This window comes from Pteropus vampyrus, unplaced genomic scaffold (genome assembly GCF_000151845.1).
Source record: "Pteropus vampyrus isolate Shadow unplaced genomic scaffold, Pvam_2.0 Scaffold9, whole genome shotgun sequence".
Taxonomy (NCBI): domain Eukaryota; kingdom Metazoa; phylum Chordata; class Mammalia; order Chiroptera; family Pteropodidae; genus Pteropus; species Pteropus vampyrus.
In genome coordinates this window covers 13,306,696-13,322,361 of record NW_011888790.1, presented here as the reverse complement: position 1 = coordinate 13,322,361, position 15,666 = coordinate 13,306,696, and the positions used below count along the sequence as shown (strand labels likewise).

Genomic DNA, 15,666 nt, shown 5'->3' with positions numbered 1-15,666 from the left:
GCTAATATGTGAGTTTATGTTATTTCATTACTATTTGAATTTAACTTCTTTCATAGAACTATAAAATCTCAGATTAGAAAAGAATTTTAGATTTTCCTTAATTAATTTCCAATTATATAGTGTTTGAATCCCTCAAAATATCTGATAAGCAAATGCCCGAGTCCTGCTTGTTCACAAAGATGTCCTTTATAAATATATTTGCAATAGGAGTGAGCCACGGTCTTCTTATTCAAATATTTGAAGACAGGTATCTCCTCTAACACTTCTTGAGTGGTTCCATCTCATTTTTTAGCCCTCCCTCATCAAATAGGGGACATGGATAGTGTTTTGCCATTCTTATATTTATGGTTTTAAACAAAAAGTTATTACTTTTCAATTATTTGATTCAATTATAGGATCTTTTAAAAGGAGTTTGATACTTGAAGAAATTTGAAACCAGTAACATATTCTGTATACTTCTTACTCCAAAAAGTAAACACAAAATTAATTAAGACTTACCTGATGGTCCATATAATTCGACTCTATAACTAAATTTCCCTGTTAGCATGGTTGGTGGGTCACATGAAATTGAAAAGGACTTTCCTGTAATGTTGCCTGTTATACAGTTTTGTGGTGGTCCTTCAGGCACTAAAATGATTATAGGAAAATGTGAATAAATAATAGATATATACTTAAATCTAAAAAGTACATTATTAAATATACATAAAAAACCATAAAGGCAAAGAGAAAATAAAATATCACACTAATAGCAAAGTTTTTTTTAACTAAAAAAAGAAAGAGTAAAAAAAGAATTTAAATAAAATATGCTGGATCATCAGATGAATTTCTTATTTGCAACAATTAATAGTTTTATTTAATGTTGTATTTTAATTACCCAGTGCATGTTTCATTCATATATAGTTTAGTGTACAGTTACAGTGTCCTGAAACATTTGTATGTACACATATACTGCATTCGACAAGGCCTGGGCTTGATAAACACTCTCCTTCTGGTGGACACAAGAAAATAATCTGTCTTCAGAATCGACTGGCAATGATCTTTACTTTTTTTTTTTTTTTTTTATGCCTAGGAATCTTTGGTGGACCTCACAGATTGCAAGGATCTTGTCAGCTTACAATCCCTCATTTTTTTTTTTTTTTTTATGCCTACAGCATCCAGTATTCCTAGGAGGTCTCCTATCCAGTACTAACCAGGCCTGACCCTCTTAGGTTCCGAGATCAGACGAGCTCAGGCACATTCAGGGTGGCAATGCCGTAGACTGATCTCTACTTTTTGTATCAATACTTGTATTTGGTTCTGAGGGGAAATTTATAATCTATGGTTAGAGATTCTAATGTAACATTGGTAACATAAAAAATACTAATAACGTTTTAAAACGGTCTATTTTTCACAGATGTGTTTCTACATTTTACCCCTTGTTTTAATTGAAATGAAACATTACAAATATTTTTTTCAAAACAAATTTCTTGTCTACTAATTTCACTTTGTGTGACCCTTATGAAGTTATTTTTTTTATCGAATAAGAGTAAAGTAAGGTATGGAAGAAGAACAAGCTATGATTCAAAGATGGTTGTTTAAATCGAGAAAAAAATTTCAAACTTACATGTCATAAAATGATAAAGGGCGACAGCTATGTCACCAGAAAAAAAATACTGTGCTTGAGTGAAATTATGCTACCAATAATAATTTTCAGCAACCTCAAATATTACCTATCATAATTGAATGTCTGATACTATATATTTAGTATGGTATTATGTCATCATCTACATAAATTTACTTATATACATATCCATAACAGTATAATTAAATATGTAAATACCCATACTTAAAAATATGTACTTTGAATTAATAATAATATCCAATTATACTTTTAATCCTACCACCACCATCATAAGGAATGTACTATCACAATCTCCATTTTTTACATGAGGAAACTGCAGGGCAAAGAGGATACAAGTAAATATCTTTTTTAACTACTGTTTTTCTCTGATATTGAAATGTTAATCACATGATATTTCTGTTGCTTCAGATGTTATCACTTTTGGTAATAGCAATATCAGTGAGAGAAGGGGACAGATGATTACAGAAGATGTAGAAAGGCAGAGATAATTATGAAAAATTGCTGAGATCATGGAATAATAAAAGCTGATCCTAGAATCATGGTTATTAGCTTAAGAATCCTTTCTTTCAAATTTTTCTAATTTTAGGTGCTCATGTTAGTAGTATAAAACAGAACCAAAATTGAATATGCTCCAGATGTGATCTTATTATCTGTCATTGGGGGGAAAATAGTTATTGAAACAGAAGGAACATTTTAACAAAAAGATCTATATCAAAAATAATGAAAGATTATTCTACAAGGAATTTAACTTTTTTTTTTTTCACACACACAAAACAAGAAACCATACCTGATTCTGGTGTTCTGACAATTGTACTATCAATATAACCTGCTTCAGTTGTAACAGCAGAAACTTCAAATAGATATGTCGTATAAGGTCTCAAATGTGTCACTACAAAACTGATAGGCTCTTTCCACACAGAGCTTATCTTACTGCGTAACAACGTGCTCGATGAGTATGTGGTACGTGATGGAGGTGTAACTCTACTAAGGGTTGGAGAAGGGCTGGTTGTACTCCATAAAAAAGATTCATTATTCTCCTAGTGAATAAAATAAATATCAATGGAGACAAAAATGTGTTATCACTTAGTGAACATGAGAAGTGTAATTCATTTTTTTCCTTTTTACTACAAATATTATTCTTAAATTTGTATGTGTATGATTAATACACATTACACATTAACAGATTAATGTATTCAAGTTATGGACAAATTTGCTAGAAATATACCCATTTATGTCTACAGTTTTAAAGCAGAATACATATATTGCATTCTTATATCTTAATCTTTCTTATGAATAGGATTTCAGGTGACCTAAAATAAAGGCAAAACTACAGGAAAATCATTAGTAAGAATTTTTAAAAATTCATGTTAAAAGTGCAAGAGCCAAAGAGATGAACTACTTTCCTATTTGTGAAATTTCAACCATAGATCACTTTCTTACTATTATTATCATTTTTCTCATAAGAACTCAAAAAATAAAGCCAATAGCACATGCATTGTATGTGTGTGTGTGTGTGTGTGTGTGTGTGTGTGTGTGTGCATGTGTGTAGGTAAGCTTTTTATTTGTATTCGAAATATATCCTAATTTTAAAAAGAAGATTTTGAGACTTCTATAACTTAAAGTATTTGAAACAAAAGGTTTGACTGTTTCTCCATCAATATTATCACAAAGATCATCAACATTATTTTTGGAAAAGCATAATTATATTACTTCTAGGAATTTCCTATCAATTATGAGTAATAACAAATTCTTTACCGAAGATATGCACAACAAAAACAATCTACTTCCACAGACTTAACCTTGATTATTCCCCTCCTCTCCTCTCCCCTCCTATCACATCTTTTTTTTCCAGTGATATCCTATACTTTCCTACTTCAGGGCTTTATAAAGTATCATTCACCCAGAATGTGCCCCTCTCATAATCCATCTATTTTTACTCCAAGGCCTAGCACAGATGCTACTCCTGTCATGAAATGTTGAATTCTCAAACCCTTCTCTTACTCTACCTCAAATATAGCCAATTGTGTATAACATGATACTATAACCTAATACTAGAGGTAATCAAATAGCTATATTTTGATAAAATATATAATACACAGATGCTGGAAACTCCAAAATATAAGTTTATTCAAAATTTTTTAGCCATAGAAAGTGTACCATGATACTTACATTACATTCTGGCAATTTCCCCATCAAAATGTCCTCTACTCTTATTGAGACATCTTTCACTATTGTCCCACTTCTGGCATGTTTGACGCTAATCTTGAAACCGGTAATTTTGCCATTTGGTTGCCTAGGTAAATACCATATCAGGTTTACTGCTGAATAGTTAAAGGCCTCGACTGTGAGATTCACCACTTTTCCTGGAGCTGGGGAAGTGAGAGAGATTGTTGTCTATATTCATTATACTGTGTAGCAGATCTCTATAGGTTATTTACTACCCATTGCAAGTTTGTACTCTGAATACCATCAGTCTTGTTCCTCCACCACCTTACTCCCTGGTAACTGCCATTTTACTCTCTTCATGAATCTTAATCATCCTTTAAATTTAGTTGTATAAACTATACAAATTTTTATAAGTATGGCTGATATATATATATCAATAATGAATTGCAGACAAGCTGACACATTTATAAATGGGCATTAACAGTCAGGTGTAGAGAAATTTGAATTTATAAGGTAACCAAATTTTTATTAAATTCTAAAGCACGATTTCAAATTATTAAGAAAAGTAGCCTAAAAACATTAACAGATAAAAATTAATTATATCTGTTAAACAACATCTAGTGAAATTAATTACGTCTATTAACATTTTTATTAACTTGCTTTAAATTATTTTTGTCCCAATAAAATGTTTTTCTTTTTTGAATTCACAGTGTCTGAAGACAAATTCTGGCTCTTTTCTGTAGTTGGCAGGTCTTTTCCTATTTTAAATATTCTAGTTTCTACTCCTGGACTTTTATGTAAAATCTCATTATCTCTTGATTCTTATTGAGTGAATTTATCTATTTTGATCCAAGTAAAGGTTTAATAATAAAGTACCACAAAGTTCTGTTAATAAAGTTATTTCGTCTTTCACATAAGTGTCTTCCAATGCTTTGAGGTTATATATAAACTAGTGACATGCATAAATACACAAGTATGTGAAAGTACCTACTTTTCAAAGTGCACATTCTACAAAGCATACATTTATTGGGTCAGGAAAAAAAAAAGAATACAGAGACTTCTAAAAGTATTTTCTTGCATTTTTAAGGATTCATCAAGTTGGGAATGAAGATGCAAGAGATATTTCTAATATTGTAAAGCCAAAATAAATTCTATTATTTACCTGAAATAATGCTTCATGAGAAGTTAAAAAGTTGAGTTTTTGTGCTTATAGATGGAATATTAGCTCAATGTGCTATATAATTGATTAACTTGTATACTCTGCCTAAGAGTATTTTTATTCATGAGGAAAGAAATTACTTCTGATTCAACAATAATAAACCCAATTTAGTTACTTCATAGAAATCTTCTTTAAATTTGGGTTTTATGTAGCATAAATAATAAAAAAAGGGATATTCGAGGAAAAAATTGGAAATCACCGATCTAATTACATTTAGGTTTACATTATATGTTTACCCTTTACACTGACAGAGAGAGAGAGAGAGAGAAATGAAAAAAGAAAAGAAAAGAAAGGGATTCTGTAATTACATAATTTGCCCAAGAACACACAGCAAATGAGAAACAGTGAGACATCTATTATAGGACGATATTCACTACATTCTACAGTTTCTCTAGTTTTTCTCAATCATGATTTGCCAAGAGAGTTAATATCTCTAGAAATTATGTCGGCAGAAGTATAAAATATATAAAGTTCAAAAAGAAAATCAGTGTAGCTGGAGTAGCTGGAGGAGGAGAGAATAGTAAGAGATGAAGTCAGAGAGGGAAAAGAGCATACAGAGCATTGCATACAGGCCCTGGGAAGGACGTAGGATATTATTCTCGGTGATATAGGAGCCATGTTAGGAAGAGAACGGTAACATTGGCACATGTTTCAAAAGATGGTGTAGCCCTTGTGGAGAGAGTAAACTGTAGGCAGGTAAATTGGAAACAAGAAAAATAAAGACACTCAATTGTTGAGGCAAGAAATGATAATGGATTAGAGTGATTAGCAATAAGGGTGAGATTCAGGATATATTTTCATATTGTGCTGGCAGAGTTTGCTGATATATCAGAGTATACTGTGAGAGAGAGGAGTTAAGGATGACATCAAGATTTTTCCTCTCCTCCAGAATGGAAATTTCTTTTTTAACTCCAAAAGAATGGAGGTATCTTTAAATTGGTTTGGTAATGATTATGTGTTATGTATAATACAATAACCATTAAAATCCATATTTCCAAAAATCTAATGTCATAAAAATGCTTATGATTTGATGTTAACAGAAAAAAGGTAAGATATAAACATGCATAAATGGCACAAGCCTATTTTCATTATTATATAGTCATATACACATATATTCATGGTGGGGGGGAAAAAGACCAGCCAGAAAAGAAATGTACCAAAATGATAATAGGATTTTTTATGTAACAAGACAATAAATAATTTTCATTGAATGGTTTTATTTCTATTTTTTTTAAACGTTTTCTAAGATAACATTTACTGCTTTTATACTCAGAAATAATAATATCTACTTTAATGAATGAATTAACTATCCAAGAAGACTCTAACCATAATTAAATGGCCATGCTGTTGAACATTTTATGCATTTTAGCATGAGATTTTTTTTTATATCCCTATTTATTTTAAGTGATGAAAACCCTTAACTAAGTAAATTTAGAATAAATGATTTAGGAAAATTACCACTTTCTGCAGTTTGGAAGAGAAATGGGTCACTAAACACTCCAATGCCAGCACTGTTTTCAGCAGCAACCTAGAGTAGATCAAAAGAATTATTAAATTTTACTCTTTAATCTGAAATAATAAATGTGGCTTGTCTTATTATTTGATAAATGATAAAGATACTTTTCCCTCTAATTCCTATAATATTCCTGAAGCATAAGGTACATATGGAGCCATTCCATATTTCCATTCCCATAAGAGTATATTTGCAGTATAGTTTAATTCAAGAGATTTCTCAGATTCCTAATGGAAATATTAATAATAAAGTTTTATACTCTATTAATAATAATAATAAAAGTTACCATTTATGCGCAATTTCTATGCACCAGGAAACCTAGAGATTTTACACATCTCATTTTAGCCACATAATCAAAACATTAAGTATTATTGTCAACATTTTGTAGATGAGAAAACTGGTTGAGAGAGGTCAAGTAACTTGCCTGAAGTCATACAGGAATAAATGGTAGAACCAGAATTCAGTTGAAGTTGGGCTTATTTTTATTTTTAAAGCTCACCCTCTTTCCACTATAGTCACTCTATGCAAGACATTTCTGTAACAAATACAAGACCATATAGATGGTACCTGGCTTTAGAGTCTACAATCTAATCAGACAAAAAAATACTCAGAAAAACAATTTTAAAAATAAGCAAGTCTAATTAATCATTTAGACTACATATTCTAGAATTTAATAGATTGAAAATTTTTTTTTTACTTGGATATACTAGTCAAATAGACTAGAATAGGCAAAGAAAGGTGTCATAAATGAGATCACACAACTCTCAAGTTCTTCCAAATGCCGTAACTAGAGTCAGACAACCTTGGTTTAAATTGCAGTGCTACCAATCCCCAGAGGAGTAGCTTTGGTCAATTTACTTAACTATTCTAAGTCACATTCTCCTTTTCTTTGAAATAGGAATAATAATGTATTTATGTCATAGGACTGTTCTGAAGACTAAATGAAATAATACATTAATGTACTTAACTAGATTTTCCTACGATCATGTAGATTTGATACCTACCTACATTTGACGATATCAAATGTACTATGCCAAAAACCCTTTTGAATTCTGCAATGGTTAACATTTATTTGAACAGTGTAAAGGTTACAACAATGATTTATAAAGTGTGGGATGAAAAGAAGAAAAAGAGCTTCTCAATAGGTCTGAAATAAGGGAATTCAAAGGAATAAAATTCTAACTCCAAAAAAATAGATCTAAGCAGAACTAGATTGGTTAAATCACCTTTCTGTCAGGAATAGCCTCTTATATCACATTACAATCTGATCTTTATTTACTACTTTTAATAGCATATTTTAACATATAGGTTAATATGAATATGTGTTTATTGACAGAAAATATCTTTAGTGTCTCATTTTCAGATGTCAGGTAGAAAAAGGTTTCCTACTCTTTAATCCATGTTTTTGTGATGAAATAGCCATCATAAATCTTTGACTTTGATCTCTGCATCAGTAAAAGTTTGTTTTTACTTTTTTCATTTGGGGGATCCCTACTCTTATTGGTATATGCTCTCCAGTTATTGTATTCTTTGATTCCGCAAACAGGAACATTTCTGATAAGAAAAACCCTCCAGGCAAAATCTCTTTTTTCCCGTAATTTCTTATCATCTAGAAGATCATCTTAGTTATGTATGACCAGATATTTATGCAGCTCTTATAAATTTTATTCTCTATAATCAATTACCAACAAAGCTCAAAGAACATATAGATGTTATGTTGAAAATAGAAAGGAGCTAGAATTAATCTGTATTCTTTACTGTCCCCTAGAAATATCACAGATATCTCTTAACTGTAAACATTTTCATATGGCCTAATTTAGGATTGCTTTTTAAGGTTCTTCTTTATCTAAATTTTAAATAAGGCATTATTTTTGCATACTGAACATTGTAAAAGACTAAAAATTTTTATAAACACAAACACACAGTAAATGTTTAGGAAATATTTGTTGAGTGGAACTAAACTGAATTCACTGCTCTTTTAGAAACTGGCTCATCAGAGGCTCTCTTCCCATTATCCAAAATTTTGATAATACATACAAATACAACAGGATTAAGAGAAAAATAATGAAACAATTTTTAATAAAAAAGTATTATATTTTCACTTATGAAGCCTAAATTATTTCTTTTAAACTTGATTTATTCTTTGAAAAAAAATCACTGACCTTTTTTAAATAGATAAATTACACAAATGCATATAAAAATAAAAAGTGATTATATTTGTTCATTTTAAAAGCCCAGATGAGCGTGGAGGCCATGACTCAGATAATCATTATTCAGTCATTTGCTGTGTTCAGCTGTAAAGGCTTGACCAGGTGAGAAATGCTCCTTCACTTTTAAAATGAATGAAATATTTTAATACTAAATTATTGTTAACATAATAATTACCTTGATTTCATACGTTGTTCCAGGATTAAGATTAGTAAGAAGAACTTCCAGACTATCTGGCTTTGCTCTAACTTGTGTATATACTGCTTGCATCCATGGACAAACTTCCTTATATTTCACAATGTAAGAGATAATCCTTCCATTTGGATTAGGTGGTGTATTCCAAGACAGAAGAATCCCAGCCGATCCAACTCTTTCTCCAGCTAGGAAGACTGGAGGCCCTGGTTCTATTTAAAAATAAAAAACAAAATGTATTTTCACAATCATAGGTAAGAAAGATGTTTACAAATTTAGGCTTTTGAAGTTCCTAAAGACTAATGGTCTCTTAAATGTGAGTTTATCTTCCCTAGAACCTTGCTACCAAAAGAAAAGTAAAAAGATTAAATGCTTTGGGGAATACCAAAAACATTCTTTTATAAGAATGTAAAAAATGGAATGCTATTTACTACTACATGCCAAATATACTTTTGATGCCAGATCATTTACAAAAGAAACTTACTTGTGCCAGGCTTAAACACAAAAAATTAAGAATACAAGAAACAGTCTTACAAACTGAATAATTATTCCCAGGCAGGCATAGTGAGTTTATTTTCATGACTCTGTGATATTTAGATATCACCATTAACAGTCTCTGATCCATTTCACAAAAAAGTATAGAGTTGTTACCTTTACTATTTGAAAGTAAAAGAAGCTAAAGAATGAGTAAAATGCAAGTTTTAAATAGATCACTTTCTTAAGTTTCCATTTTGCTTTAATTACTAAATTCTTTTTATGCATATAATGCACATATTGCTAATATAAGTATTTCCATCCAATATATTTATACCAGCTTCAAATACTTCATTTAAAAAAAGGTAATTATAAACATATACGCACTGGTTACATTTGTTGTCACTGTTCTACTAACAGGTGAGCTGTATGTTGTCGCAGAAAAGGAAGAGATGGTTACGTTGTACCTCGTACCAGGAATAGCATTGGAGACATCAACCTAGAACACCAAAAACAAATAGTTGCATTAAAACTCTTCCTGGAAAGCAAGGAAGCTAAAATAATAAATCTATCACAGTCAAAAAATAATAATAAAGTTACTTTACAACCCTGCATTATTTAAAATATCACAAGTTCCATATTGTGGTAAAATATAAATTTGTTCTATCACATAACTTTTTACCGAATAACATAATAGAAACTTAAAAAACATGCTGTGTTATCAAAGACTAAATCAGTATTTCTATCTTTGCTAATTCTTTGTCACAAGAAACAACTATTTAAGACTCTTAAGAAATCTATAGCCCATTGCTTAGCCTTGGTTTTTAAGAGTGTATATAAAATACCTGTGTCTCTGAAGTCCCAATAAAAACTAAAAGAAAAATGATAAGAAAATCCATCATTATTACATTTTTCAGGCAGTGGAATCACATTGATGGCTCTAGAGAGAAATGTAGCCTGCATTAATGATTTAGAGACAGATCTTCCTGGCAAGTACACAATTAATGAGCCTGGATGACTCAATAGCTCTGCCCTTTCTTCGTTAAACTATTCATGAACCCTTGGATGGCTGGCTGTAGGTTCAGGGTAGACTTAAAAAAAAAAAAAGGCATAGACGTTGCTAAGGTAACAGTCCACCAATGCTGAAACTTACACTCATCAATTTGGCATCAGTGTTTTTGTGTTCATCTTAGGCTTCTAAAAACTCTCAAAGGAGTAAGTTTTCACGGTGGATGAGTTTCATAAAGAACTTTCCTATTAGGGCCAAATATAAATACGAGTTGGCTCAGCAAGTATGATAATGAAAACTATACCTGATACTCTCCACCTCCAAGATCTTTGATAGTAACAAAGCCACTGTCAGGAACCAGACCCACATGAAACCCTTCCACATGTCCAGAGGGCAGGCTCCAGTGCAGAGAGAAGGAATGTGTGGAAATATTGAAGACTCTAAGTTTCTCGGGTTTTTCCGGTTCTGATATTGAAAAAGAGAGGTTTGAAATCAACTTATTCTCCTAAAGCTTCAAAGAAAAAGTGAAAATCAATAGTCTTATAAGGGTCAGGTTTCAAACTAGTCACATTATTAGAAAGCACTGAATCCTTTAAATTATCTCTAGCCATATGGAGGCGTTAAGCATGTATATCTTGATAATAGATAGTTTTTAAGTATAACTATCAGTAGTAATATATCAAGTTATGTATCTATTTCTGGGATATGCCTTACCTATTAAAATTTGTTGGTTGACCAGATTGTTTTTTAAAGCTTAGGCTCTAATAGAAAAATTGAATTGTTTTAAAGCAAAATAAATAAGAACTATTTATCCAATTATCTGGATATTTATTAAACAGAGAATAATTGAAAAAAATATGCCAGATTTTTTAATGAGTGATCAATTTTGATTAAAAAAAAGTTAGTTGTTTCTTTTAAAGGAAAGCTAAGTTTTCATGTAGGAAAGGAAATATGATAGTTTTTAAACAATAAGTCTTAATTGTCCTAGCCATTTTGATCATATTTTTCCACCTTTGCTTCCACTGTTTCCAAAGTTTAGTTTATGCTGCCTATATCTCCTTGAAGGGAGTTTTCTATATAAAGTTCTTCTGATTGCTTGCCAATGAGCCAGGTTTTCATTCTGCCTTATCTTTAGAGTAAATTCCAGACAAACAATATATGGGAGGGAGAGAGATTATGAAGCCAAGCATGTGAAAAATATACCTGATAGAGACCTAACCTAACACTGTTTTCCCCCCAAAAAAGTCTGGAATTAATAATTTAACTCCATTTATCATTTTAAAGCCCCTCTACCAGAGATGGTTTGAAATGGGTATAATTTTTAAAATATATATTTCCTAACAAAACCGATAAGGATAAATTGCATAAAATAAAAATCTTAACAAGTCAATTTCTCTTTTTGAGGGGTAGGGGAAGATGTTTTACTTTTTCTTTTTAAAATTTATTTATTTATTTATTTATTTATTTTTATGGTGACATTGGTTAACGAAATCCGATGTTTCAGCTATATACTTTAACAGTAAGACATATATATATTTACATTGTGTGTCCACCTCCGATAGTTAGATTTCTTTCTGTCACCACATATTTGACCCCTTTACTCCATCCGCCTCCCCACTCCTCCTCCACTCCCTACCCTCTGGTAACCATTGGTCTATAGTCTATGTCCATGAGTCTCTGTTTGTCCTGTTCATTTGTTGTTTTTAGGCTTATATCCCACATATAAGTGATATCATGTGATTTTCAACTTTTTCTGTCTGGTTTATTTCACTTAGCATGATTATCTCAAGGTCTATCCATGTTGTCGCAAATGGCAGGAAGATATTTTTCAATGGCTTTTCTTTATCTTCTTTGAAAAGTTCCTTTAATGCTTATGGTGCTTCCCTAGTACCTTAAACTGATATTGATCAATTAATTTCCACCATGACATTCTCAAAGTTACAATCATTCTCTCAGCATCATGTCCAAACTGTCCATGTAGTGAGCACTGCAGTTTTATAATAACTCTTTAGATAAATTTTAAATCCAAGATAAAAGATCAGAAAAACACCCAGGTTGTGATGGTACAATTACTTTGTTGTACACAGTTGCTGGCATTTGTCCTGGAACATTCTGCACACAGACCTATGTCTCGGTATTCTGAAGCTTGAGAGAAAAGAGCTTGATCCACCTCACTAGCCCACATTAAAACAGAGAGAAGTCTAACATGACAAAAGTCCAGCCAACTACTACTCACACTTACTGATTTATATGAGGGCTAATACTGGTTCTTCAAGGGTCTCAGAAAGTAACTAATATCCATGAAGTCTTAGGAAATAAACTAGAAAAGGACCTCGGACAAGACTTTGGAAGAAAAAGGAAGATCAGCGAAGTGGAGGTCTGCTTACTGAGATGGTGGTGAGATAGGATGTAGTTTCCTAGACTGTAGTTTAAGATTACACACTGGAGAATTCTTGGCTAAGAATGAAGTGTATCTCACCAAGAGGAGGAAGAATATATTTGTCTGGAAATTTGCCAATCTGATCAAGAGGGAAGGCCTGAAAACTTCAAGACAGTTTGGTAAAGACCTTTCAAAGCAGACTGGATAGAAGCCCTGGAATTAGACAGAATTTAACGTAACTGAGAAAAGCCAGCCTGAATTTTAGGGATCATATAAGAAAGAGGAACAGTCTAATGAACATTCAGGCTATAATAAAGATTTTAGATTTTATTCTCCTTGAATGCAATGGAAAGCCTTAAATTTTAAGCGGGGAAGCAATCTGAATTTTTTTTTTTTTTTTTTAAGATTACTCTTGAATGGCATTGAATGGTACATGATTTGGAGAGAGGTAAAAATGGCAGTGAGAGGCCATTTAGTGGGATATTGCAGAGAAGAGTGAGAGGGCAGAGAAGAGTGAGGCCTGCACTCAGAAAAAGGTAGTGGAGGTGGAGCAATGCTTAAGTTGTTGTGGATGAGTGCAGCTTTCTGGATATGAGAAGGAAGATTCAATTAAGTGAAAGTAGACCCTATAATAAATATATGATTAGTACTCCATAGAATTTAGTCTCTCATAGGGTAAGAAAATATGAAACAAAAATATTACTTTCAACCTAATTGTTACTAAACAATAAAATCCAGAGAGGATATGTTTGGAGTTTTAAGAGAAAAGAATGTCACATTGTATTCAGTTTAATCAGGGCTAGCAAAAGGAATTCTGGACTTAGGTAATATTTTAGACCAGACTTTTGTAAAAATTAATCTTCAGAACCTTAAATCCTTAGAATTTAGTAGATGTCTTGTGATCAAACCACTTTATCAAATAATTCATTTTTTTAAGTTAAATAGTTTTCTTCATTGCAGGATATCTCAGGGTATGAAATATGCTTAAATATGTCTTTTGTGATTCTCTAAAGTATCACTGTCCAATAAAAATATAATATGAGCCACATTAAAAACATAAAGAGAAACATGCAAAATTAATTTTAATAGTATATTTTATTTAACCCAATATATCAAAAACATCATTTCACATATAATTGATATAGAATTATTAATAAGATGGTTATTTTTTTCATACCATCTTTGCAACCCCATATGTTTTTCACATTTAAAGCACATTTGAATTTGAACTAGCGACATTTCAAGGCTCAATAGTCGCATGTTGCTAATCTTACATATTGGATGGCATACTCTAAAGCATCTCTCAAGTTTTCCCGTTGGCATTTCAGTAAACTTACCTAAACTACATTTTGAAGGGCTGAGTGAAAACAGAAATATGATCCCGCGATCGGTGTCTATAAAGGGAAACAGCTTAAAAGAATTGGAAGTACCTCAAAAACAAAATCCTGATACGAACTATGGCACATTAACCTTTGAGAAAGAGAGTAGGAAGAGATTCAAAATGGAAAAGGCAGCTACACAGAGAGATCCTCCTGACTATACACAAAGTGAGACTAAACTGTTATGTAACTCGTAATATTCACAAAAAATTGCCCTAATCTATCATAATAGTTTCAAGAAAACAAAAGCCTATGAAGGACAACTTTTTAAAAGTTTCATTGCCATTAGTATTAACTTTTATTTATACTCCCTGTGTACCAACACTATGTATGATAAGCTTTTAATATCACATTTAAATCCTTCCATAATTAAACCATAGGTTGGGCATAATATATACTATGACTGATGAGATACTCGTGCATTAGACACGCAAAATAATATAAGCCAACTCTTACTAAGTTTATACTATATTATACACTGTGCTAAGCACTTTCATTGTTTATGAAGCAGTCATAACATTTCATAAGTATATATTATAATTATTGCCACTTTAAAATGAGAAAACTGAAATTTTATCTTGAACAGTACAAAATGTAATACAGATATGAATTTTTAAAAATATCAAAAATAATTTGTATACCTGCAATAACTGTGATAAATGTTCCAGATCCTTCAACATTGCCTCTTACTCTATTTACTGTGATGTTATATATTCCACCAGGAGTCAGATCTTTAAGTGTGTACTCAGTCATCATTCCCCAAATAAGATATTCTTTTGCAAATGTTCTGTTTGATATATAAATCTTGTAATGAGTGAAGTTGGTCTCTGTTGGATTCCACATTAAATTCACAGAAGAAGTATTCACGGCTTTTAATGTTAAGCCACATATACTAGAGGGTTCTATTGAAAAGGTAAATTATATGTAAATAAAAATTGCACATATATATAAAAATAAAGCAAACATGAAAAATGTAATTTGAACATTTATGTAATAAACCTTAAGTTTAGTCATGTCTAGTGTCCTATATGTTCGGCTCTGCAAATAGAGAAATAGATACATATATATGGGTTTTAATTTAAGTGGCACATTAATATCCTCCCTACTTCCCAAATATCTTTCCTTAACCAATCATAAATCACTTCCAATGGTCATTTCTTTAGATCTGTGTCTCTTGAATACTTTTAACCAGAAGTATCCTTATATGATATAATCACAGATTTGGTAGCTACCATCTAGCAGTTACCTAATTTTGGATGAAGATGAAACAGAATAACTTAGAGAGGGAGCAAGGGCCAGAAATAAGAGTGCTTTCATGTGTGGTTTTTTTGGTTACATCAAAGTTTTTAGCAGTCCTACATCATTACAGAACTGCTGATTTTAATCTACTCATCAATGGAAATCACGTTTCTTGCATTATTGGTCTCCACTGAGATGAGATCCTGTAGATCTCACAAACTTTCACAAGAATTGTTGGTTACAAATACTATTACTACACCTAATCC

The 15,666-nt window shown here is 31.5% G+C and overlaps 1 protein-coding gene across 3 annotated transcripts in view; it reads right to left on the bottom strand.

Annotated features, from left to right (window-relative positions):
- Positions 1–15,057, bottom strand: part of PTPRQ (protein tyrosine phosphatase, receptor type Q) — a 179,937-nt gene extending 164,880 nt beyond the window's left edge. For all 3 annotated transcript variants that reach the window (XM_023521148.1, XM_023521153.1, XM_023521158.1), the window contains exons 1-9: positions 14,803–15,057; positions 14,120–14,176; positions 10,707–10,867; positions 9,781–9,892; positions 8,905–9,131; positions 6,465–6,534; positions 3,791–3,990; positions 2,409–2,658; positions 499–627 (exon numbers count right to left, since the gene is read on the bottom strand). In XM_023521148.1, the coding sequence (XP_023376916.1) occupies positions 499–627; positions 2,409–2,658; positions 3,791–3,990; positions 6,465–6,534; positions 8,905–9,131; positions 9,781–9,892; positions 10,707–10,867; positions 14,120–14,176; positions 14,803–15,004 (1,408 nt within the window). In that variant the 5' untranslated portion in view covers positions 15,005–15,057. The remainder of the gene's footprint in view (positions 1–498; positions 628–2,408; positions 2,659–3,790; positions 3,991–6,464; positions 6,535–8,904; positions 9,132–9,780; positions 9,893–10,706; positions 10,868–14,119; positions 14,177–14,802) is intronic.
- Positions 15,058–15,666: the final 609 nt, after the last annotated feature.